The following is a 25,169-nucleotide window of genomic DNA, read 5'->3' on the forward strand; positions in this document are numbered from 1 at the left end:
AAAGGAGATGGTCAGCACACACAGTCACCAACACACCACACTCAAACTTGAGAGACAGAGAGAGTGAAACAGAGAAACAGAGATGTTAGTTTCACAGTCACAAATCTCAGACACATTTCCAGAGAGACAGATAAAAGAAAAACAATCACAGAGACAATCTCAGAGAGAGACACAGACACAGACACAGAGAGAAAAAGAAACAGAGAAATAACAGAAAAACAATCAGAGGAAACGAAAGAAAAATAAAACTAGTCTTGCTAGTCGTCAGACACAGTGAGCTCAAGGTATGTGCTAGATGTTCAACACAGTGAGCTCAGATATGTTGTGCTGGTTGTTGAGCACAGTGAGCTCCAACCTTGAACCACACTTGCTGAATGCTGATTCACACTTCACTCACAATTTTATTCTGAGAGGGTAAAAGTGGCACTTGGGCATGCATTTATTGGGCAAGAAACAGCTCCTTATATAGACAAATTGGTGGCTATACTACTAGTTTCTCGTACTTAAAGTTGTAACTTTACTGTGATAGTACCAAGTCACACAATATCTTTGAGTCAAAAAGTAAATATTCATAACTCTCGTTGGTATAATGATGAGTCAGCAAGAGCTGTGTATAGCCCATGGGTCAGGTGTCCCTTGATGACTCAGCTAGACAAGGAGTGAGAAAGTGATTACATATTGTGTACATATGTTTGTGCAATCTGTGGCTGATGAATTGATTGGTAGCATAATGACATAAGATGCGTATTTAAGGATTTGTAAGCTTTCCCACAGGGTAACCTTACGCAAACATATTTTTCATAGTCACCTGATATGTGTGAGAATCTTTCTGAGTCATCCTCATGGCTGACTAAGCAAAACTCATTGCAAAATTAAATGTACAAAAATATTCAGTCCACTCGCATATAATCTCGTAAAATGAAAAAAGCGAAAAATATTCCCTTAGCCTTAGTCTGACTTCAGATCACAGGAAAAATGATTTCATAGGGCATAGGGCTCATAGGAGAGTATTAGTCATCCATGCACTGAACCAGTTTGGTGCAGGTCAGTGGTTGGTTCAATGCGGTTGTGAGGAGAAAAGGAAATGCAATTAGAAAGATTTCAAAGTAATTGAAAGGAGGTACTAACCTGAATATCCTGTCTGTGCACATCGGAACGAATGAGCAAGGCATGATATACTCGCTTGAAGGTGCATGCAAGGGTTGGCTCGTCGATGACTGAAATGTCCCAAGCACCTTTTGAGGATGGAATAGTGTTGTGCCACGCTCTGCGTTGCTCTTCCTGGAATAGCATGATGGCTCATTGAGCTAATAGGTCACAAGAGTTCCAGTAACAATGTAGCATGATGGCTCCCCAGAATTGAGCTAGCATCAGCACACATTGTTGAGGCCAGTCATGTTCTTCTAGAGCTGCGACTATACAAGGAATAGCTTGTGCAAAATCTGCTGGAGATAAGTGTCTATCCGCTATGATGCCTGATGCTGGTTTAGAGGATGCGGAGCTTATCCAAACTGTGGAACCATCTTCACTGGTGGTAGGAACTAAGCTATCGTTGTCGCAAGTGCGGTAGTTGACCATTGCATCATCTAGTCCATGGTTCGTCCAGTAGTACAGTTCTATATACTGACCTTTGTCCAGTTTGCATATTGTGAACTCTGAAATTAAGATTAAGGCTTCTTCATCATTGGCAAAGGGACGAGGGCACATGGGTATTGGAATGTGTTTTAGACGGTTTTTCTTCTTTTCATCCGCACGCGCTGCAGCTTCTTCAAGTTGCAAAGCTGCTCGTTGACGTTCCTGATCTTCTTCGTCTAGGCACTGCTTCTCTGCTTTCAGTCTGTCGTCCTCTGCAAGTTGTTGTTGCCACTGTAAGCACAGGTCTTCATTGGTGGTCACCCATATGTTGTGAAGGGTGTCAGCGGCCTGGGCTTCGGTGACGTTGGCTGTTACCATGCTGATCCGACTGATGTGATACCTTTCGGACATGAAGTTGGGGCATACTGAAAACCTAGGATCTGAATGGAGTCTATCCATTGCAATTTTTCAGTAAAACTGCTGCAGCTGTTTTGACGATGTTTTTAAAAGTAGACTAAAGCAGAGTATGGCTAATGATGATAGCACAAGGCGAAATGCTCAGTGTATGAGCACTGATAGGGAGAGGAAGAGAAAGCACGAGTTGTTCTTCCCGAAATGGCATAGACTTCATTCTAATCATGTGTTCGTTCCTCACACTTTGAGAGAACACGACCAACAGAAGACAGTTGCCGAAATAACTTGTTGAACTCACCAGGTGATCTACAAAATTGACACTTCACCAAGATTTCGGACATATGAGATATCCATTTGCTTGTTGTCATGGCAAGCCTCATATTCTCAATCAAAGGAGAACAAAAGAAATACATACAATTGTTGCCCGACGAGGCTTAGTGCACTTGGTGTCTGATCGGCAGTGTGACAATCAGATAGTAGCTGTTGTGGTTAGGGTTAGAGGTTTTGGTAGAGGAATGGTTCGAATTTTACATCCACCAAATACATACAAACACGTTGCATCCAAATCAAGGAGTGAACTTTTTAATGCAAAGCACTGTAAGTAGTGGCCGTAATATTGTGGCCTCTCACAGGCCCCCTGAAGCTCCCTATAAGGTCTGTCCGTCCAGAACCCCAAAATCAGCCCCAAAAAATGCAATTTTTCGACCATCAAAAATGCTAAGTCGGATAGAGGTCAGTGGTCACACAGTGTGACCTCCGCCAAAGTGTGACATTTCCATGTTGTGCACCGCGCAATACTGGGAGTACATAAACAAGATATGTTAGTGCTTGGGGACATATAACTTCTAACTGGCTTCTTAGACAATCCTTTCCCCACTGCTGGAAGCTTCAGTATAACCCTCTTCACCGAGGGACGTGCAAGAGCATTCCAACAAGCTGCAGTCTATCTCCAAGTCACTACATGACCTGCCCTGAAGTGCGCCTGAATCACCACCAAAAATGCTAACTTCGTGTGAAAAATTGACGGTCCTTTTGGTGACGGTTTGCAGTCTCGCCTAGACTGCAAACGTGACACGTGACGACTTAGCCACAGCGCTGCCTTCCTCGTTGGGCTCGATTGCCAATCGCGCTCCACCTGGACCTCGACCACCAACGATCAACGTTTCAACGTCGCGGATGGAAAAGCAGCCTGGCGTCGCCGTCATCCGACGAAGAACTACCGTTTTTGGGAGATTGCCCACAGGATCGGATCAGTGTTTTATTCGTGCGTCCATCATTCACTCACCACCTTTTCGGCACTGACTTGGATCTGCTTCAAGATCTCCTACCACCAGATCATCAAATGGCGCCTAAGCCAGAGTCTCGACTGCCTCTAAGGCACCTACAAAGACTACTGACAAGGCTAATGAGTGTTGAGGCAGGTGCACCGTGAACAAGGCCATGGCCATCCCGAACTCGTTTGTCAACGATATCTTCGAGCGCATCGGTATGCCCTCCCTCTGCTTCTTCATCGTGGGTCTAACGTTGGCCGCAGTGTTGAGGCAGGAGGTGCACCCCGATAAAGGCATCTCCAATGAGGCCATGGCCATCCTGAACTCGTTTGTCAACGACATCCCCCAGCGCCTGAACTCATTTGTCAATGACATCTCAGAGCGCACGACCATCCTGAACTCGTTTGTCGACGACATCTCAGCGCGCACGGCCATCCTGAACTCGTTTGTCAACGACATCTCAGCGCGCACGACCATCCTGAACTCTTTTGTCAACGACATCTCAGAGCGCATGGCCATCCTGAACTCGTTTGTCAACGACATCCCCGAGCATGCGGCCATCCTGAACTCGTTTGTCAACGACATCTCAGCGCGCACAGCCATCCTGAACTCTTTTGTCAATGACATCTCAGAGCGCACGGCCATCCTGAACTCGTTTGTCAACGATATCTTTGAGCGCATCGGTACGCCTTCTTTCTACCTTCTTTCTTCTTTGTCGAGTCCTGCCTCAAAGGCACCTGCAAAGACTACTGACACCCTGATACGGGGATCTCCAACAAAAGGCCATGGCCATCCTCAACTCGTTTGTCAACAATATCTTCGAGCGCATTGGTACGCTCTCCTCTACTTCTTCATTGCAGGTCTAACTTTTATTGCAGTGTTGAGGCAGGTGCACCCTGGTACGGGTATCTCCAACAAGGCCATGGCCATCCTGAACTCATTTGTCAACGACATTTCCTCAAGATCGTTTGTGGTTGGTTACAATAGAACCTAGGGTTCGGAATGCAAGCCGTTGCATTCCGAACCCTAAACTAGGGTCATTTAAGAGGTAGATGACTGCAGCTGTCAACACGACAGATGAAGATTAATTTGTAGGCCTACAAGTACGGTACTTGAATTAAGATTAAGATGTACTAGTATAGTCAGATAGAAATAGCTATGGATACAGATGTACGATATATGGATTAAGTATGTAATGCAAGTGGGAAGAAAAGAAAGAAAAACCCACTGAGAATCGAGCACACTCACTGGGAGGATGATTGAGCAGCCAAAACCCTACTAGAGATGTCTGGTCGTGTCGCTAGAAGTTCACGCCACTTCTTTGCGACGGCGTCGTCCTTGCTTGATACATAGCTCTTCCCACCCTTGGTGTATCGGAATGCACCTTGAGCCAGTGGATGGTCGAGATTCCCATCAAAAAATGTGCATGCATCATTAGCATCTTGAGTGGCCGCTGAAATCCGCTGGTCCGCAATGCAGTTAAGGATCTGCTGATAGGAAAACCTCTTGCCATTTCTGTCACTGAATGCACGCCAAAACGAGGTGGTGTCTGGGTAATGCTGGCGTTCCTCAGCAATGAACTGGAGTTGGATTTGAGAAAGCACTGGGTGTAGCAGTGTCCGAAAGGTGAGAACATACCTTCCAATTTCCCCATTCCACCCGCAGAGCATCCCATGCTGTGTTCTTGACCCCCTTCCCTCTCTTGTAGAACTCACCCCAATATTTGACAGGAATTCCGCGACCACCCACACAGAGCAAGTTCGAGCTCTCCCACTCCTTACATAGCCGGTCGATATCCCGAGAAAGATGAATCATTGGTGGCTCTGGGACTTGTGTCTTGTCGTATTCGAACCTTTCGCCATCAAGCAATGCGATCCCAAGCTTATGTGAGTGAATGGGGTTGCGGGGCATGGAACGCAGCGCTGAGCTGACCGACTGGCCTGACGATGGCATCAGACTGGATACTTGAACTTCAAGCTGGGCAGCATGAACTGGCATAGGCGCTTGGTTATGGTGGGGACTTGGATGGTCTACAGAAGGTGCTGGGGTACTGAGGGTAGGGCAATGCTCATTGCGGACAAGTGATTTCAGGTCCATAAGGTGAGCCGTCACATTGTTGATATTTCCCTCGATATTGTAGATGTCATCTCTGACCGACAGTACATTGCGCTCGACTCTGCGCATGCGAACAGCAAACGACTCCTAATTGTGACTGTCAGGTGAGCAGCTCATCGGTCCTTCAAATGTCTCACACACCATTTCATGCAGGGAACCAAACTGCTGTGGTTCTGCTGGTGCCAGGTCCCCACCACGACTCACCTCATCATGCTGTACTGGCATCTGTGTTTGCCGGCGTTTTGGCAGGGACGGCGCACAACTGAAATCAGCCGCCATTCCAAATGCGGAGAAGACTGCTTTGGCCTGTTAGAAACTGCAGTGAGTACTATACTAGTGAATTCCTCATTTTCGACTGGAAGCTCACCCATGATGTGTTTGCAGCACGATCCTTATCAACCAGGGTGCGTTGAGTGCGGTCTGCCCCCTTCTTGCTCTTGTAAGTGGCTGTTTGCTCCGCTGCCCCAAATGTGTCCTCAATCCGCTTGCGAGACAGCGTCATTCGAGAGGTGTGTTCCCCCCGCTTTCGTTTGAGCTTCGGCTGGAACAAACTACTCACTCCCATCAGGTACACCAGTCAATTCAGCAGCTGCCAGCACACCTCAGCCATTCAGCCTCGTCATTCGAAAAATCACGGAGGCGCTGCAGAGCTTCCTCTCGGTTACCACTGATCGCCTTCCCATACTGCTTTAGCTTCTCTCGTATCTCAGGCCTTTGTGGTCCTTCGAGTCCTGTCAGTGAGAGTTCAATGTGTTGCTACATGTCAGGGGCTGATTTACTTACAGCATGAATTGAAATGCAACAAGTGGCACACCAGGCATGTACTCCTGGCCGACGACAGGGAGGCGAAGCACCTCGGCACCAGGTTCTAGCATAGCAGTGTGCGTGTTGAGGGTGTCACTGCAAGTTGCTTTAAATCCTGGTCTAACTTGACGGCATGTTCCGGCAACAATTTGCAAATGCTTTCAACTTAGCGTTCCTTCACAGATACCACCTGCCATGTCTCTAGCTCGACTCAAGGGTGCCGCCACTTATCTTGATGAGTCCCAAGGCACTGTCAGTATCGAAGCTGCAGTCGAGGACCAAGACGAGGAGGTGGAATCACTCATCAATAGCTTCGATGTCGACAAACAGGCTGCTTGTGGCACCCTGCGTCCTGTTGGTGCTGATGAGGCCACTGCGCCACCATCAAAGCACAGGAAGGTGGCTGCCAGACTCATGGACCATGTCCAACTCTCTTCGAGCCTTGAAACGGCCTCAGCGGGTGTCGTCGTGGACACCACCCTTTCAGACTATCAGCGGTACATTCAATTTTGTCTCTGTGAACCTGCTGTTGACATGTTGCACAGGTACTGGCACCAGTTCAAAGATTTTTGTGCAGTGATTGAGAAGGTCAAATCTGCCAATGATGTCGATGGCCTCTGGCCTGATCTACCGGCCGACTTTCCTACTTGGATTGCCCTCTGGATAATGGACAAGTAAGTTTCACTTCCCGGTTGCCATATGTGCTGCATGGCTGATCAAAATCACAGATGTGATGAAAATGACATCTGGACTGGTAGGACAAAGGCACCGAGCATCCCCCGTGCGACGTACGGCACTGCACAGAAGTTGAGGGCTGCAGTCAGCCACAAGTTTGGCCGCGACCATAAGCTAGGTACTCAACCATGGTCAGAACATCCGACCATTACTGGGAAGTTTATCGGGAACCCGTCACTTTCAGTAATGGTCTCACAATACATGGTTAGCCTTCGTCGCAGAAAGGTGAGTGCTCTGCATGTCAGTGGTACAAACTACTGATTCATCCTTCAGGTACGGGCAGGGGAGGCTGTCACGAGTGCTTGAGCTATGGATGAGGCTACCATGAAGCACCTTTGGGATTTTGCGTGGGCAACACCACGCAAGGAATATGGACCAATGTCGCGCAAGCAGAAAGCCGAAAATCCTGCAGAATGGGCGGGATTTGTGATCCGCATGATGCTGCTGTTACTTTACTTGGTCTCAATGATCTGTCTCCTGCGTTATGATGAGGCCTTGCGGATTACTTGGGCAGATATAACTTTTCAAGTCAAGGACAACGTGATCGAGGACAACTGGCTCGACACATCCACAGATCTATTTCTTCAGGACACAACCACATTCCGACCCGTTGACTTCCGTGTGAAACTTGAGCTGCCATTCAGAAAAACGCATCAATATGGAGGTGCGTGCTCAAGTACTCAAGTGTGCATGGCTGATTTTGATCATGGCAGGCATAGCACCATTCTATATATATCCTGACGAGGAGCGTCCGTGGATGTGCTTGGTGCGGATGTTTGCAGTTTGGTGGGTATTGGCGAGGGAAAGGTGCGAGAACCTTGATGGCTTCATTTTTCGGAAGAAAATCAGTACCGACAGTATTAGCGTGAATCCCACAGACGGCATGGTGGGTGTCCTGTGCTTCTTGGCACTGCTTCTGATTTATCTGGCCTAGACCTCTGATGCGTTCCTCGAGTGTTTTCGCAATAACCTCCTGGATATTGGTGTGGATCCACGTCCTTATGGCACTCACTCCTTTCGGTGGGGCGGGTGTCAGTTTTTATACAAGGTATGCAGGTGGGACTTTCGGGACATATGTGACTGGGGAGGATGGGCCGAAAACTTTGACAATCCAGGTACCATCTTTAAATACTGTCGTGGAATGACAATCCCTGGGAGCAACGGGAGCACTACATGAATCCCAACCGGCCCAGGAAGGACCCTTGTCATACTTGTGGTAGAACTTGTCATTGTGCTTAATAATAGTAATCTAATACACGGTAGATGAAGTGAAACAGCGTGAGCACAGAGAGTAGATGAATGTGAAGTGACAAGATAGCAATTGTAAGACAGATGAAGAAGAAGTTTCAGAACGACCCCAAGAAGGAAGTCATTCTTGCAGCAATACAAATGAAGTACAATTACATTTCAGAACAACCCGAGAAGGAAATCATCCTTGCAGCAATACAAATGAAGTACAATTACATTTCAGAACTACTCGAGAGGGAAGCCATCCTTGCGCATCAGATAGTGAGGTCAATGATTTCATGGTCTCCACCTTCGTCTTGGGTGAGGTCGATGATATCCACATATGAAGAGGGGGAGACAGTGGCAGCAGACGACGCAGGGCCATCATCCATTGTGTTGTCCTCGAGGTCAATTGCGTGTGACATGGAAGGCTCCGGAGACATAGGGAACATCATTCGGACCCAGCAGTCATATATGTCATCAGCAAGCCATACACGAATATACTCAGTTGATTGTGTCACATCATCTGAACCCTTTGAGCTTCCAGTGGGAAGCAGCTGAAGTGTCGCTCGTTCAAGATCACAGATGGGCACATCATTGTTGTGGCCTGCAATCCCCGCAAGGACTTTCTTTGGACGCCTCACACGACACTTAAATATTACCCTTGTACACCCTGGTGCGAGGTCAATCTGTGAGCAGCACATCAGTATATTAAAAGCAAGATAAAATGATCGATGGACCTCAACACTCGCAGGGGAGTTTTTTGCAATGTCCTCGAGCAATTCGTGCAAGACCACAATGGGCCAGATGTTAGAATGAAATGAGCTGACGAGTTTCTTCGAGTCCCAACCAAGGAGTTGCTGGACAAGCAAGGCCAATGGTGCGAGGTCAGGTGGTGCAGGGGAATGCAGGATGGGAAGCTCCATGAGTGGGGTGATGGCAGGTTTTGCATACAAATTCAGAATGTGTTGATTGGGAAATAATCAGGAAGGGCTCGGGCAATGGCAGGGTGAGCTCGACCCATCTCACCTGTGGGATCATCCATGAGATGGTACCGAGCATCCATCCGCCACCGTTCAAGGGTCTGATCGGGCGAGTTTCTGCCACATCCAGTGTCTCGTAACACACTGGTATTCATGCAGCGCACAAGACCAAGGGCAGTCTCACGACCGCACCCAGGAAGGCCATTCTGACAGACATTAATGAGAATCATCATCTGGTACAAAGAAAAGCATGCTAACTTACATTGTCGTAGTCGCCACCACAGCAGACAGCCATGGTCATGAATCCGTCGATGGTAAGGTGTGGTTCCACCCGTTCCTGGATGGAACTAGTAGTGTACATCTTGACGGTCGCAGTTGCATCAGCTGAGAATGACGAGCTAAGAAAGAAAATCATTCAAACCCGCCAATAAAAAAAATTGCAATAGCCTTACTTTCGAAGGACGGTCTGAGCACCAAAGACAAAGGCATCGCTATCATCAGTCATGACAGCATCAATGATCCCTGCATTTTTCATCAAGGCTAGTTGAGCTTCAGCCTCTCCCGCAGCCTAGGCAGTAGGCAGATGCAATAGATGCAATGTCAGCAACAAAAAGTAAGATAGAAAAAATAAGTACCGTAATCCATTGCATGTTGAACGCGTTGAGGATACGCTGAGTGGGCTGGACCATCCAGTGGTCTTTTGTAGACACACGATGGCCTCTTTTGACATTGGGCCGCTGATCGCCGTCGTAACAGAAAATGAGCTGTACTGGGTGCCGCGCGAGTCGAGCGAGCCGAAACAGAAAGGTCCTAATGGTGGGGTTCATTCCGGTTTGAGAATGCGCACGGTGCCACCTTCCTTGCTGACATTGTTCAAACCATCCGCTGCAGAATGGTAAGTCGTCAAACACGGAAACACCCGAGATGTTGAAACTGACCTTGCATCGATACCCACTACATAGGGTGAGTGAGGCGCTGGTCCTACATAGCGGTCCGAGACAGCAAGGGACACGACGGGTACCGTCGTCGCAGCAGGCTCAAGTACCTGTGGAACCAGAGGTGAGCTTTCTGTTGACTGAAGTTGCATACACACGTACCTCCCACAGATTATTGATGCCCATGGCAACAGGGACTCGCCAGTTGGTACCAGTAGTGGAATGTTGAAGAGAGGTCGTGGCCACTATAGGTGATGGTGATGATGACGAGAGGGTGACGAGAAAAGGGTACCAGTACACGTACCCAAGTCGATTATAAATCATGTGGCGCTTGGACTGCAAATTTGGCGAGGACTGTCAATTTGCAGTCCATCAGCCTGAAGGGCGTTTTTTTCGCGGAGGAAAGCACGCGCCCCCGCCAATTCCTCAGCTGGGTCAAACCGGCAAATTGACGTCCCAAACGTGGGAGATTTGCAGTCCCTTCGGCATGTTCCCTAGGGAGGTTGAGATTTGGCTCACCTGTAATCCCTCGCCTTGTCCAGCGGTGGTTTGAGCTCGTCCGAGGCTCAAAACGTCTCAATTTTTCCGTCTACGATGTCGATCACTCGTCCTCCGTCCCTCCACGCGATCCGTTCCAGTCTTGGACGAACAGATCATGCTGCTGGCTGGGGTCGCGTCCTTCTTCTCTTACTCAGTTTAGGTGGCGCGTGGCGTGGTGGCGGTGCCGGCTTTGTCAGCCTCAGCTGGACCGTCAATTTGCAGGTGATCAGTGCTTCTTCGGACAGACATCGGCCCTCCAAAAGCCTCAAAAATGCTAAGTCTGGACAGAGATTTGGCCAAATTTCGGCCTCAAAAATGCTAAAATTCGGACAAACCTATGGGGGAGCTTCAGGGGGCCTCCTCTCACTTGGCTAACAATAGCCGCTTTAGCCGGCTATAACCGACAGTATTTAATCGAGTTTAGGGAGTACCGAGTAGCAAAGGATGGGATTTCGGGGGTGCGCATACTGAGGGCGAACAGTGTCAGGATGCTGATTATGTTGTAGCGAGTCAGACTGCATTCACAGATCCCGATTCAGCGCGAGCACCTTGATCAAAGCTAATTGGCCTATTCCGAATGGCTCACAACTCATCCCACACAATTTCCGATAGCATACATATATCTTGCGTCCGATGCTTCCATTAAAATTCCTCGCTGTGCAATAGCTTGCGGGTGAGTGAGCTCAAAAGATCCTCTGTCATAAATACTAAGCCAGAAACCGAAGAGGCAGAAGAAAAGCGAAGACGAATATCAGCGTTATCTAACGTCTACCGCTTCCCTATTGCTCACACGAGGATGTATGTCAGCGACACCAACTTCACTCCGTTGTTGGTCCTGCAGATGCAGAGCGATTTTTTCTGCAAGGCCATCCTTCTCATTGAAGCTCTCGGGTTCTCCATCCCCATCCTCTTCATCGTCTGTTTCTTCTATGATGGCGCCTTGTTCTCGGAACACGAGGTAGGAGCCCTCAAACACCTGCGAACCACGGTTAGGACTGAGTAAGGCGGAGTGGCGACTCTGACCTTGGAGTTCTGTGCAGCACAGATTGCCTTGATAATCTGACCCTCATGCTTAGCGTGGAGTGTACGTCGGAATGAATGAGTCAGGAAAGGAGAAAGGGAGCTGAGTGGCCAATCTGGAGGTACGAGGGGAATGACCTGTAGATGTTTTGTATGAGACGTCGTAACGACAAGGTAGTGCACATCGAGTTCGTGCCTATAAGGAATGCACTCACGTCAACAGCATCTAGACTCGCAGCCTGTGAGCTCAGTAGTCTTGTGGTTTGCTGGGGCTCCCTGCGAAACAATCATATGTGCCAAGATCAGGCTCGTGGGGTTTTAAACGTACCCATCTTCCATATAAACTTCTAAAAGCATTCTCACCAACTCACCCTTTCCCTCTGAACTCTTTTCCCTCTCCAAAATCCCAGGACCACCCTTAGCTGCGAACAGCGCGCCCCATTCACCCATTCCGCAAGCTTCGACAGCTTTTGAAGGAACAACAATGCCCCCCGTCCGAGCGTATGTCTCCGCAGAGACCGGATCTCGTAGCGTGAGGGCCAGTGCGCGGAGGGCCATCCTGTGCATTCCCATCTAGAGAGCAACTCAGACAATAGGAAACATTGTGTATCAGAAATACTGACCTTTCCGTCAAGCAACGCCACTTCCAAGCCAAGGACTTTGTCGAAGCCGCTAGCAACAATCTGCGACTTGATCATTTCAGCATTATAATCCGATAAGGCCTGCAGAGCAAACAAAGCTTTGAGCCGTGCGCGTTTCGATGGAGAGTCGGGTGCTGTCGATGCGAAATAGGTAAGGAAGGACGATTGTGGACGTTGAAGCTGCGTAGATGGAAGGGAGAGTGCATGTTTTTGTGAAGTTTGCGAGGTGTAAGAAGCGACTATTATTTATGCACTGGGTTGAATATTTGAGCGACTAGCATGAATTTAACGCACATTTGGCACGCCAGAGTTTCAGAGTGCTCTCGTCTTGCAGGCACTCGAGCAGCTCGTCGACACATGCTTGCACGAGCTGTGCATGGAGTTCCGCGTCCTTATCAAAAAGATTCACAGTAAGCTTCCATGATAAATGCGGGGCATAACGAAATGCGCAACATACATCTCGCCTTCTCACAATGACTAGCCACTCCAAGAACTTCCTTGCTGCACTGGAATGTAACTGTTGCAACTCGGAAAGAATGGCGAGATCCTCTTCTCGGTCTTTTTCTTTGGCAGACCTCTTGGTCGACATAAGAAGCTACACCGTTATGTGATGAGTTGCGCACATCTACTGTCGTCTTATGCTTACCATAAGCCCTCGCTCTGAATCTCGTGCTGTTAGCCATACTCCCCATTTTCGAAGCATTGCCCTGTCTTTTCCCTGTTTTGATTCTAGCAAGGCAAACATATTACTCAGGGGGTCCGACACGGAAGAATCACTATATAGTCCCTCAATCAATCTAAGGTGGGCATCAGCATTGTCGGTCTCTGTTGAATGATGAAAGGGAGGGTCAAAGCAGTACCTACCCCTTCCAAATCTCCATCACTCGTCCTTCGTCGCCTCTGGCCCTGAGTAATGCACATAGAGCACCTACTTCTCCGGCTTCGAGGAGTACAGGTTCCACAGCTGAAAGGCTTGCAGAATTTGTGCTTTCAAGGTGAGAAATGAGAGAAGTGGTGTCACCCGATCGTGCGAATAATATGGCGAGGGCTGTATCCGTCACCTGGCAATTCCTTTAGAATCATATAACTCAAACATGAAATCATATAATGACCTCCTGCTGCTTGTGCTTTCCTTGTCCCTTGAAGCCTTGGAGGATAGACTTGATCATCACTATGGCTTCTTCCCGAAGAATCTTGTGAATCTCCTGGGTAGCAGGCGCCTCACGAGTGGAGGGCGGGAGATGAGGGGAGTAATTCCTGACTAGGTTTGCGGCAACTATCAGTTCCGCCCAGACGGGGGAGAGGGGTGGGTGAGTCGGGTGCCGGGGTGTCGGAAAGAGGTAGCAGCGCACGGTCGGGAAGAGAAGGATGGGAAGGGGAATTTGATAGATTTGAACACTCACTAAGATCATCAACGTTTGCCTCGATAGGCATTCGCTTTGAAATACCGTCGTACATGTCCGCCTCTTCACCATCAGTGAACAATGGCCGCGATAACTCAGGAAAGTAAGATACAAGGATACGGGGATCCAGTCCACCTGCAAGAAAGTGTGGGGCTGCATCCACGAAACGTGTTTGAGAGAACAGAGTGAATGCGATAGCTTGGTGTATGTATTCCAGTGTTTCCACCTTTTGGACCGGTCAATATTCGTCTGACAAGCAGATAGAGTAACAGCACCTCGTCAGAATCTAATGCCTGAGCAGATGCGAAGTTGTTTGCGAGGTCGACAGCATCCTTGATGTGGTTGTTTTCAAGCAGTGCTTCAACTTGAGCAATGGCAGTCGATTGAACCAGCGAATGAACAGTGTCCTGTCCGTAAACCAAAATGGAAGAACGGGGGAAAGAACCATGGCGCATCCTGACAGACTTGCCAGTGCGTACAAATGCTGACGAGCTTTCAGTTCCTCAATTTCAGAAGGATGCAAAAAAAGTTAATAGTCGGGTGCGGTCGATATCCAAGATGAAGCCGTCCTGGCAAGCTTATGGTTAGAATGACTTGTTACTATTTCGACATATAATGCTGTAGCGTAATTGATTAGTAAGCACTTTACCTGCGGTGACGAGGGCAAACTTGCAAGCTTACAAGGTATCCATAACGCCAAGTACTTCCCGACGCTGCCATGCTTGACGAAGACACGATAAACTGGGACGCGCTACGAGCTCAGAGCCTTCTCCCTGGTGGATTTGGAAAAGAAAGAACACGTGTCTGGTGCGCGGAACTGTTTACTTATTTCCCTGAGCTGCTTAACTTATCGTATCTTCACAGGCCAGCCCTGCTCGGAGTCTGCGTTCCGTCAGAACCTCCTCCATATGCAGAGGTCTCTCCAGAACCTTGTACAAACGATTCGCCCCATCCTGACGAGCGTCAAGTACGTTTGGACACCGACCGGAGCTTTGTGATGTATCCCGTAGGCAATGTATCTCATGGCTACTTTTCTACGAGTGTTCGAACATGTCACAGGCAGACGATAATGACGATAGTCGCCGAACTGTATTGCAAACTTCTCTCAACAGTTTGATCGTTTCCCTCCTCAGGAAGCGTCGGAAGTTGCACTATTTCCAAGGATACCATGACATTGTCACTGTTGTCTTTCTAACTCTTCCACCAGAATTTCAACTCCCTTGTGTAGAAAAGCTTTCCCTCCATCGATTGAGGGACTCTATGGGACCCACGTTAGAGCCTGTATTGGGACTTCTCCGGATCGCGCGTAATCTTCTGCGTATCATCGACCCTAAATATGCAATGTTGCTTGAGAGGTATCTTAAAGCATTCCACGCCTTGCCACGCCTTGTTTGTTAATGTGTTGTACATTGCTTCGTAGCATTGCGCCACTACCGTTCCATGCCCTATCAAATCTTCTCACTCTCTTCTCACACGAAGTACCCACCCTACCCCTTATTCAGCATGTCTGGGATTTTCTGCTCTGCCGGGAACCTTTGGCAGTGGTATGGCTAGCCGTCGCTGTAAGTGCTTTTTTTCACGGCCATTGCTGCGATACCATTCAAGGGCAAATATCGTTGTTTGAGTAATCCCATCATTGACTTATATCGTGCAGGTTATTCTCGTTCGAAAACCTGATGTTCTTCGATTAGCAGCAGAAGAAGAGGACGGCATGATACATTCAGTTTTGAATGCTCTGCCTTCACTCAGTGATGAATCCGAAACAGCGAACGACGTTCCCTCCGATCAACATACTCGATCAGTATCACCAGATGAGGAAGACACAGTCACCTTGAACACAGAGGAGATGAAGCGGCTCTCAGATACACCCGGCGAAAATACAAGCCACGAGCTTTTGACAGAACAACATCAAATGATCGAAGAGAAACTAGTTCCCTGTTTAGCAGAGAATGGAGCGTCCAAGAATATCACCGATGGTGAAGTTGTACGTGGAGAGACCAATGTGACTACTGATGCTGGCCACTCTGCTGATACTCGGGGCATCCAACGATCGGATGATTCGCACCCCACCTTGTTCTTAGTTCAGCCTCAGGAAACTCCGGCCATGGTTTCTCCAGAGATACTCGTCGATAATACTGCCGAAATTAATACTGACATCCAGCCCTCACAGCCACAACTAGTCCCACCCAACCCACCGTTTCTTTCTAGACCGACGTCCCCGACGTCGCTACGTACATCGCGTTCTAGTTCATGCACTGCGTCCCGTTCGTCCTCATTACCACCTCAAAAATCCTGCCAGCCTCCAGTTTCACTTACGTCCCTTCTAACACACGCCGCACAGCTCCTTGAGACTTATCCTCCCACCCTCCCCGAGCTTCGCGTTAAGGACATACTTGGGCCTAAGAGCGTTGTGCACACGTGGAGACCTCCTCAAAATAGTTTCTCTACACAATACGACAATGAACGTGATGACGACGTAGAGAGCTGGGTTGGGAGCCCTGATGTTGTTGTCCCATTTATAGAAGATGAAGATATAGAGAGCGAAAATGAGCGAAATACGAAGTCACGCAAAGACCCCGTCCCAAGGCACAGGAAACTCGTTCTCCTTCATCGCCTGCGTCTTCGGTTCGGACTACTCACTTCCGCCGAGAAACGGATCCTTCTGTTGGGTGCGATAGCGGTAGTTGGCCTTGCCGTTGCCCTTCGCCAGAACAGGGGCATTTCTGAAATGAGGAATGGGTGGATAGCATGGGTATGGGCATTCAGCGGTGGAATTCGGTCTAAAACTGTGGAATGAACCAGACTATCAGTAAGTACTGGTGTTATCTCGACCCACTTCAACACTAATCAGTCTTCCTAAGAATATCGTATATCACATATAATCACTGAACAACTTGACATTTGTATGGAACACTTATTGAGTCTTCAAATCAGAAACGTCTATCACAGGCTGATCGGTTCATATGCGAGTCTTTATTTTGTATAGATTTACAGTTATGAACAATGTTCACCACTGGTGAGGTTTAGGCTACAAGCCTACAACGGTTCCGAATTTCGATTGTAGCTTTGTGATTGTGATCACGGAGTCCCCCTCCCACAAAAACTGGATTAATCGCGACCATATTACACCGAAGCCTTTCCTTCGCACGCCTTTGCAATCAATGATAATCACCAACAACTTGTGCGACAACAAAGATCGGTGTCTTATCGGCGGGCAGTCGGATTGATATCTAGGCCAGCCAGAACGTTGACAATACATCCAACGACATCTTTAAGCTATGCCGGCTACCCAGTATAGATAAGTTCAAGAACGAGCATGCATTTCGTGTTCGATCTAGTACTTGCTCTATAAGGTCCGCTGATCTGTGGTACGATATATCCAGTGTTTGTGACTCAGGGCCCGTTCGGCAACCGGTCGTTTGTGTCCGTTTTGTTCGTTTGCGTCCGTTTCGTTTTGAAACAAACGGACATTGAGGTGAAACAGCGCTCCCACGGGTGTCACACTGTGACACTCGCACGAACCTACATCAGATAATGAATGATAACCATCAGTTTGCTACTCGAGCTCTATAGCTATGACCTCCTCATCATCACAAAAAAGAAAGGCCCTTAAAACCTCTCTTAAGGCAACACTCGCAGAAAGAGAGCTGCAGTGCTAGCTGCTGCAGTGGCTGTGGCCACCTTGCCCTATATCAACAAGATTCCCCAGCACAACTCTATCTTGACAGGGCATGGATGGGTTCGGGAGCTCTTATCAGGACATCCCCGTCGCTTTCATAATATGATGGGCCTATCTAAGCCAGTATTCCACTGATTGCTCCATGAGCTCAGTGAATATGCGGTGTTCTCAGGCTCCCTGGTATCAGACGAAAGAGAGTGTTCTATTTTCTTAGGTCACATGGTGGGTAGTAATAGTAGTAAACAGAGTAGGGACAGTGGGATATTCAGCTGACAAGAGAGCAAACAAGTACTAGTGCGACGCTGCATTATGCAGCAGTGTGACAGGCCCTTAATGAAACAAACATGTTGCCGAACACGTTTTGCCGTTTCAAATGAAAACGGACACAAATGAACAAAAACAAACGAAATGGACACAAACGACTGGTTGCTGAACAGGCCCTAAGCTTTTCAATATTAAGAATCGGAAATATCGGGATCATTGTATTACAGTGTGTTGCAAATGACTTTAGAGTCCTGTTTCCAAAAATTTGCCAATCTTTGTTTGTTCCTTTGTTTCAACATGTGACTTCTGTCACACTTGGTCAATTTTCACGCCGCTAGGAGCTGGCAATGAGTCACAATAGCTGGTGGCAATGCAGGCTCCTTCCCAACCACTGCTTCGAGTGTGGAAGTAGTGTTGGCAGAATGCTGCCATTCTGCTGGTGGCAATTGCCAAGCAGCAATTGCTGGCAGTAGGTCGAAGGTGGTTGGCAGAAGTCGGCAGAAATATTATGACCTAGTATTTGTTCCGACTAACAAACAGTAAAAATTTGACATATGTTAGAAAACTTAGAATGTATCTTGGTGGTTGTTACCATGGCCTCAAAGTCCAAGGGCCATCCTGTCCGAAAACTTGTGTCTGACCACTTTGTTATTGGGGAGAAAGTCAAAAACAACTCAAACTGCTACTTCTTCACATACAACTACTGCTCGGCATCCATTGAGGGCTGTGACGATAACCATCTCAAACATTTAATTGACCAAAAAACATGTCCCAATGCCCCTGATCGTACTCACACAGAAGTTTGTGGCTACCTTGCTACAAAAAAACGGACTCGACATTGCTCTCGCTGACGAGCTACAAAGATCATTTGCATGGATCTCTCCCCTCGCAACAGACTCTGATGACCAGGATTATCTTGAGGGTCCAGAATCAATTACAGATGAGGAGTTGGTGGATGAATTTGAAAGATTCGAGCACAAGACACGGGAGGCTGGCCAAGCATGAGAAAATGATGAGGCAAACGGTAGTTTGTTTGCAGGTGATGTGCCGGATGTTCTGGATGGTGGCCTCATTGACTGGAGTGAGCTAGAAAGGGTTAACAAAGGTATCACACCAACTGGCTTTGTTGAAGAGATTGAGGTACTCAATCGAAGCTCAAACAATGTATCAGGGTGGAATGTTGATGCACTTTTGACGTCAGAAGGCATAGCCTCGATGTAGTAGTTGAAACTATTTTTGCCATAGTATAAACATAGTTGAAAAGAGCTAAAAACGCTCACAATACATTTTGCCGACTTCTGCCATTCTGCCATTCTGCTGTTCTGCTGTTCTGCTGTTCTGCCAACTGCCGAGAGGCCAATTTACTTCTGCCCATGACACTATGTGGAAGGACTACATCCGAGGTCACATGATACAACAAAATTTCAAACCCAGCATAACCTTATTCCTCTCACACTCTCAGCAGTGGCTGGAAGATAACATTTGTAAACAATATCAGCCACAGTGACTGAACCAGTGGAATGCGAAATTTATTCATGTAGAATGAACTTAGGGTTAGAAAGACGCAGGTATTTTGTATTAGAAAATTCGTGCTACAATTGAGTCCAGGACAGTAGCACATTAATGTCACAGTTGATGTTGACAGTCGTACAATGGAACATTCATTTCAATACCTATTGACTACATTTGAAGATGCTGGAATCAAGCCTTTTCAATTCTTCTCAATGCTACTCAACAACCATCCACATGTCCATGAACTCCTTGTACATTCAGAAGACTTAATCAGTGCAATTATCAAGCATCCTTCGAGACCATATAACTCAGCACACACAGTGACCCAACTCATACAAGGGGTATATGTCTGTGAAGTGCGCACCATGGCTTCCGAAGAAAATGGTTCGCACTTTGGGGCATCGAGTGCAAACATGCAACAACTCGAAGAGTTCAGTATCGAGGAGACCGCACAGACAATGAAGTCTCATGCACCAGGATTGTGGGGATTGCTTGGGACTCTACTCGGCGAGGATGAGAAGTTGGGAAGTAACGAAGACGTGGTCATGAGCGATGTGGAAGAAGCTGTCGATGTCTATTATTGGGATCAGGTGGAAGCAATAGAACTCAAGGGGTTCATCAATGCACTCACCTCTGAAGGGGATACAGTGGCCTTGAAGTGAGATATTCACACAAATAGATGTGCTGCTATATGTAACATTGTCAGTATAATGCCTTGCTCGCATGTCAATGTCTTAGATATTAATTAAATCAGAAAAAGGTCATGATTTTGAGTATCATGATGCAGAGTACGAACTGGAAATCCAATGCACTACAGAGCATCATCGGGATATTCTTGCAGTTGATGCACACACCACAAAATGTCGTCGACACTCTCACTCACATCAGAATATCAATATCCACAGACACCATTCATGCTGCAGTGAAATCTATGTCAGCTGAATCACAAAATGTGATGCAAGAACTTGGTCAGAGTCTCCTCGTGTCATATGCCTATGACAATTTTGATGTTGACCTCAAATCTCACCTTCCTGTCGCGGAAAAATCAAATGATTCACTGAAACACCTTACCTCCAGCCTGATGTTTCTGCTGCAACATGGTATCACTATTGATGATTTGAAATGCTCCAAAGAGCTCTGGAGGCAGTCGGCTTTGAATACTCAAGCAATAGAACAGGACTTACCTCCCTGTAGAACTTGGAAGGATCTTCTATCCATCCACTCTGAGTCTGAAGTCACCCGAAACCTAACAAGACAGGACCATTTCAACACATGGTTATTCTTGATGGATCTATGCACTCACGGACCAGAGTATTTCCACCTCTTTCTTTCTAACCCTAAGTTCATTCTACATGAATAAATTTCGCATTTCACTGGTTCAGCCACTGTAGCTGACATTGTTTACAAATGTTATCTTCCAGCCGCTGCTGAGAGTGTGAGGGGAATAAGGTTATGCTGAGTTTGAAATTTTGTTGTATCATGTGACCTCAGATGTAGCCCTTCCACACTTGAAGCAGTGGTTGGGAAGGTGGAACTTTCAAATCGTTGATGTGACCAAAAGTCATGCATTTGGCTATTACGGACTATTATACAAACACTGAGCTTGCAAAAAAATTCTCGTGCACCTCTAAAGTCATTTGCAACACACTGTATATGAATTGCTCGATGACACAACAGCTGTGCGTCGGCTTTTTGTTAATAGTGCGAACCCTAAAGACACAAAGAGCACAACAGTATGATTGATCCTATGTAGTTGAAACCCCAGTGAATAAATGATCAGGAAGTGTGTTTATGGAGAACTTGAAAGGCATGATCATGCAAGTGATTGCCGCTATGCGGTTCTTTTTGTAATTAGCATTCGTCGATGCATCATTTATATACAGGAATATGATATCAACGATTATTTTGTCCTCCAAAAATAGGATATGCGAGGTACCTTGCAGGTGAAGAGCAGTTGGATTGTGATCAAGATGCTTGCATGTAGTAGGGGTGTAAGATGGGCGACTCGAAACTGTGTCGAGCATCTCCTTTGAAAGTGTACCTTGTATAATCGGAACTTCGACATAGAATTAGCACTTGAAATAATGCAAGATTGGAAAGTAGTCCCTTCTAAGCAGACATGTTGGTGTATGAGTTCGTACATGAACAGGTCAAGTCAACAACTTCATCTATTTCATACCTCTGCTAGCGCATTCTATTCACATTCTAGATGGGCTGATATATCCTTGACAGAGCACGAGACAATGTCCTATGATTGATTCCGATGAGAATGTGCACAATAGTTGGGATAACTGGCACTCCTCACTGGCTACAAAGGAGACATGGCTACAATATCAAGGATTCATGTGTTCTCCGATGTCACATTCAGTAACAAACATGCTAATTGACCTCATGAGCGCGAACCTGACAGAAAACAACCTTGACCGAGAGTGACCAACAGCTCAAGAATGGAATAAACATCACCCAAAACACTCGCTCCAGCGTGAAATAGGTATAGTGCGCATCGCAGGAAATGATTGGTGCAAGTGCATCACACATTTTTCTCAATGAGAGAGCTTGGATAGCCTAGCGCCAATCGACAAATACATATCTGGGCATTCAGCTTATTTAAATGGCGAGCAAGATCATCAACACGTGCTGGGTGAAGACATGGCTTTGGAAGCTCACATAGCTGCTGAATCAAGAGTAAGAGATGCGCTGATGACAAAAGGAGTAAGTAGTGGTTGCCACCTCAGGATCATACAAGTTCTGAAATGCAAAGCACACCATTATCTCATGCAAGCAGGTGGGACGGGTGCCGTCAAGAGATTCGAGAAGTGAAATGAGACATGATTGCATTGATTGTCTTTTGGTATCAGCACGCAGAACACAAGTTTGATGGAGTTTGTTGACTCGGGAGTCAATAAGCAACGAACCGACATCGGTCCGAAAGGATTCCCACGCATCTTTTAAGTACATTCGTGAGAAGTCGGGGATATCGCAATATTCACTGCACCCGGTACCATGTGTATACAAGGTATTTCCTCAAAATGTCTGATCAAGTGGGTTTAATCTTTTTCTCGCTTGCTTGTTCCCCACGTGCACGGCAATATTATAACACTCGTTCGCGAAAAAAAACAAAATGGGTTAGTGGGGCTAAGTTTACAACCTTGATGAACCAAAGAGGACGATCGGAGCTATTATCATGTTCAGATAGGTGAGCCAGCTGCCATCGCGTTACTTCTGACACTGGCCGATTGAGTCCGCTCCAAGTCTCTCATGCAAGCACGTTTAGGACAAGGAGCCGCATACACGGTATGCCACTACCCGTTGTGGAAATTCTGGCTCACTGTAGCTTCACTACGATGCACATCGCATTGCAGCAGGCTCAATGATTTATCGATCCGACTCATCAACAATCACAAGATAGTAGTAGTCGGAAAGCTGATCGGAATAAATTAAAGTTGTAAGTGCAATTGATCCGTGCTTGAAGCTTGGATTTCCATGTTCCACGGGACACTGCTAACTAGAACAAAGAGCACGTATTCGTCCTCAAAGTGATCTTTAAGCTTAAGCACAGGCCATCGATAATGATCCAACACGGATAATGTTTCGGCGATCGCCAGTTGACATGAATTACGGAATCACTTACTTTATCATATGACAGTCATATTCATCTTTCTACTTCGCAATTAAACAAGGTACGTAAACACTTTTTCTGATACCCGTGAACAGGCTGATGGCGTGTCTCAGTGACAACTAGGTTCTTCTTGTGCTCGATCCATGTACGTTGTGGCACTGGCGGGGAGACGTACAGACATTGAGCCAACGTGGAGTATAACGCACTCTCAATCGATTCTGATACTTGCTTGCAGAGTGGCGTCCAATATCTTCGAAGATGAATAATGATGATAACGTTAAACAGTCTGTGCTCGTGGAGACGACAATGAATAAATAGTCTGCAGAGAACCCGTTCAAAGCACACAAACTTCATTCGAATCTCACCCAACACTTCACTCGAAGCACGCCCAACACCTTCAATATGTCCTTCAACTCAAACTCAACTGAATCGCCTCAGAGCAAGGCAGAACAGCAGCGCCTATACAGAGAGAAGGAGGGAGAGGGATTCGCGGATCTTCAGGAAGCAATTCGTGAAGTGACGGCGGGGAGGGTTGACCCGGCGAAACGCCATGAAACACTGACGGCAGGCATGTTAATTCATTCTGTCAGTATTCAATTACCTAACCCACACTCCAGCTGCACAGAAAATTAGAGAGCTCACTCGTCAGAATGAAGAGTTACGCAGACAACTCAACGGAGTCCCTCATTCGTCGTGGGGAGCGCAAGGTGCATCACCTGGCTACTAGACTCACTCAGATGCTAAACAGCACACAGGTGGTCAGACACACGGGGCATGGCCGGATTTCAACACTAATTAGTCTTCCTAAGAATATCTGTGCATCGTATCTACAATATGTAAGGACGAATATGTAAGGACGAAACGTTTGATCCCGCGGAACCAATTCTCCCGTCTCTGCTCCAACTGTGCTCGTGCTGAGCTCCACTTGTCCTCTAAATTGGTCTAGTGCTATGTGCGCTTGACGTCTATCGATCATTATCCTCCTAACTACATACTCCTGTGCTGAGCTCCACCTGTGCCTCCACCACATTCAACGGATGTCAAGGACTCACGCTCGAGAATGCGGTACTGGACCTTCGTACAAATTCGTTCGCGCAATCAGCTTTACACTGCGCTATCGAGAGTGCGATGTCGAAGAGACATTCGGGCGCTATTTCTTACAAAGGCTGAGGAGAAGACTACGGCGAACGTAGTATAGACACGCGACGTCCGAAAGGTGATCGGTACTCTTGTATCACATATAAATTATATAATCACTGAACGACTTGTCAACATCTAGTATTTACTATTGAGTCTTCAAATCAGAAACGTCTATCACAGGCTGAACGATGAACAATGTTAAATTGGCTGACTACGCTACTGATGTAACTCAGGTACTACAAACTCGTCAGCTCTTCGAAATATACTATCGTGCCAATCATGTGTTGGAACTAGACCAAGGTCTCAGCGGACGTGTAAGACAACGCTGAGGTATCGCTGCGTACGAGCAAGATATTTAAAGGTAAGCAATAGAAGGTTCAAGACGGAGAGAAGCTGCCGAGAAACATATGGTGCTGAAGCTGACAAGATACGATAAGGATCGGAAAAGGAAAAGAAGACAAAAATGGTCCCGGAGGCTAATCCTCCGGGACTGGTACCATGCGTGTGTGTCCGACTTGTATCGTCCAACGCCCAACTCGTACCATCCAATACTCAATTCGTCCGACCCGTATCGTCCAACACACCCCCTCAGCGAGACACCAGATGAAGGCCGGGCAGATGTTTTTCGAAGAGAGGTCGAGGGAGAGCTTTCGTGAAGATATCCGCGGTGTTCCTGTGAGAGGCGACCCATTTGAGTAGGAATGTTCCTTTCTCAATATGTTCCCGGATGAAATGGTATCGCACGTCAATGTGCTTGGAACGGATGTGATTGCGTGCTTCAGTTGATAATGAGATGGCGCCAGTATTGTCCATGAAGATGACGATGGGGAAAGGAAGATGTACGTGAAGCGAGATGATGAGCGACTTGATCCAGAGGCCTTCTTGTATGACGTGCGTGACCGCCATATATTCGGCCTCTGTGGATGAGAGAGCATGAGTCGTCTGTTTCTTTGAGACGTGGGCTATGATGCCCCCGCCATAGTACCATACGTAGCCTGAGATTGACAACCGGTCAGAGGGTGAGCTAGCCCAATCGGCGTCACAGTACGCGTGCAGTTCATCGTTTGCGCCGGCACCCCCATACTGTAGGCGAAGGTTGATAGTACCAGATAGATAGTGAAGTAGTCGTTTTGCAGCTGCATAATGTGCTGGGAGAGGGCTTGAGTTGTGTTGTGCAAGGGAGTTGACGGCGTATGAGATATCTGGACGGGTACAAATGGCGAGATGCAATAGTTCACCGACGAGCTTGCGAAAGAGGGTGGGGAGATTGGGGATTGTGTCATGGACGGCGT

At 47.3% G+C, this 25,169-nt stretch overlaps 5 protein-coding genes across 5 annotated transcripts; 2 read left to right on the forward strand and 3 right to left on the reverse strand.

Moving 5' to 3' along the window:
• Nucleotides 1-3,429: 3,429 nt before the first annotated feature.
• F5891DRAFT_988697 (uncharacterized protein) lies at nucleotides 3,430-4,254 on the forward strand (the record flags this gene model as incomplete). The annotated part of the gene is made up of 2 exons (XM_041378023.1): nucleotides 3,430-3,943; nucleotides 4,139-4,254. 2 exons carry the CDS (start codon nucleotides 3,430-3,432, stop codon nucleotides 4,252-4,254), a joined length of 630 nt encoding a protein of 209 aa, XP_041216725.1.
• A 250-nt stretch (nucleotides 4,255-4,504) lies between these two features.
• Nucleotides 4,505-6,250, reverse strand: F5891DRAFT_1200534 (uncharacterized protein; the record flags this gene model as incomplete). The annotated part of the gene is made up of 6 exons (XM_041368827.1): nucleotides 4,505-4,840; nucleotides 4,899-5,462; nucleotides 5,517-5,681; nucleotides 5,743-5,926; nucleotides 5,977-6,106; nucleotides 6,190-6,250. The coding sequence occupies 6 exons, from the start codon at nucleotides 6,248-6,250 to the stop codon at nucleotides 4,505-4,507; spliced, it is 1,440 nt and encodes a 479-aa protein (XP_041216726.1).
• A 973-nt stretch (nucleotides 6,251-7,223) lies between these two features.
• On the forward strand, nucleotides 7,224-8,091 carry F5891DRAFT_1200536 (uncharacterized protein; the record flags this gene model as incomplete). Its single annotated transcript, XM_041368828.1, has 3 exons — nucleotides 7,224-7,578; nucleotides 7,628-7,800; nucleotides 7,849-8,091. 3 exons carry the CDS (start codon nucleotides 7,224-7,226, stop codon nucleotides 8,089-8,091), a joined length of 771 nt encoding a protein of 256 aa, XP_041216727.1.
• Nucleotides 8,092-8,416: 325 nt separating this feature from the next.
• Nucleotides 8,417-9,067, reverse strand: F5891DRAFT_1200537 (uncharacterized protein; the record flags this gene model as incomplete). The annotated part of the gene is made up of 2 exons (XM_041368829.1): nucleotides 8,417-8,830; nucleotides 8,882-9,067. 2 exons carry the CDS (start codon nucleotides 9,065-9,067, stop codon nucleotides 8,417-8,419), a joined length of 600 nt encoding a protein of 199 aa, XP_041216728.1.
• Nucleotides 9,068-9,377: 310 nt separating this feature from the next.
• On the reverse strand, nucleotides 9,378-9,966 carry F5891DRAFT_967881 (PIN domain-like protein; the record flags this gene model as incomplete). The annotated part of the gene is made up of 3 exons (XM_041376280.1): nucleotides 9,378-9,522; nucleotides 9,577-9,692; nucleotides 9,760-9,966. Coding segments are annotated over 3 exons (468 nt in total), but the record flags the coding sequence as incomplete, so codon positions are not given.
• Between the last annotated feature and the right edge of the window lie 15,203 nt (nucleotides 9,967-25,169).

The sequence above is a fragment of the Suillus fuscotomentosus genome (genome assembly GCF_016647785.1).
Source record: "Suillus fuscotomentosus strain FC203 chromosome Unknown F5891scaffold_242, whole genome shotgun sequence".
NCBI lineage: Eukaryota > Fungi > Basidiomycota > Agaricomycetes > Boletales > Suillaceae > Suillus > Suillus fuscotomentosus.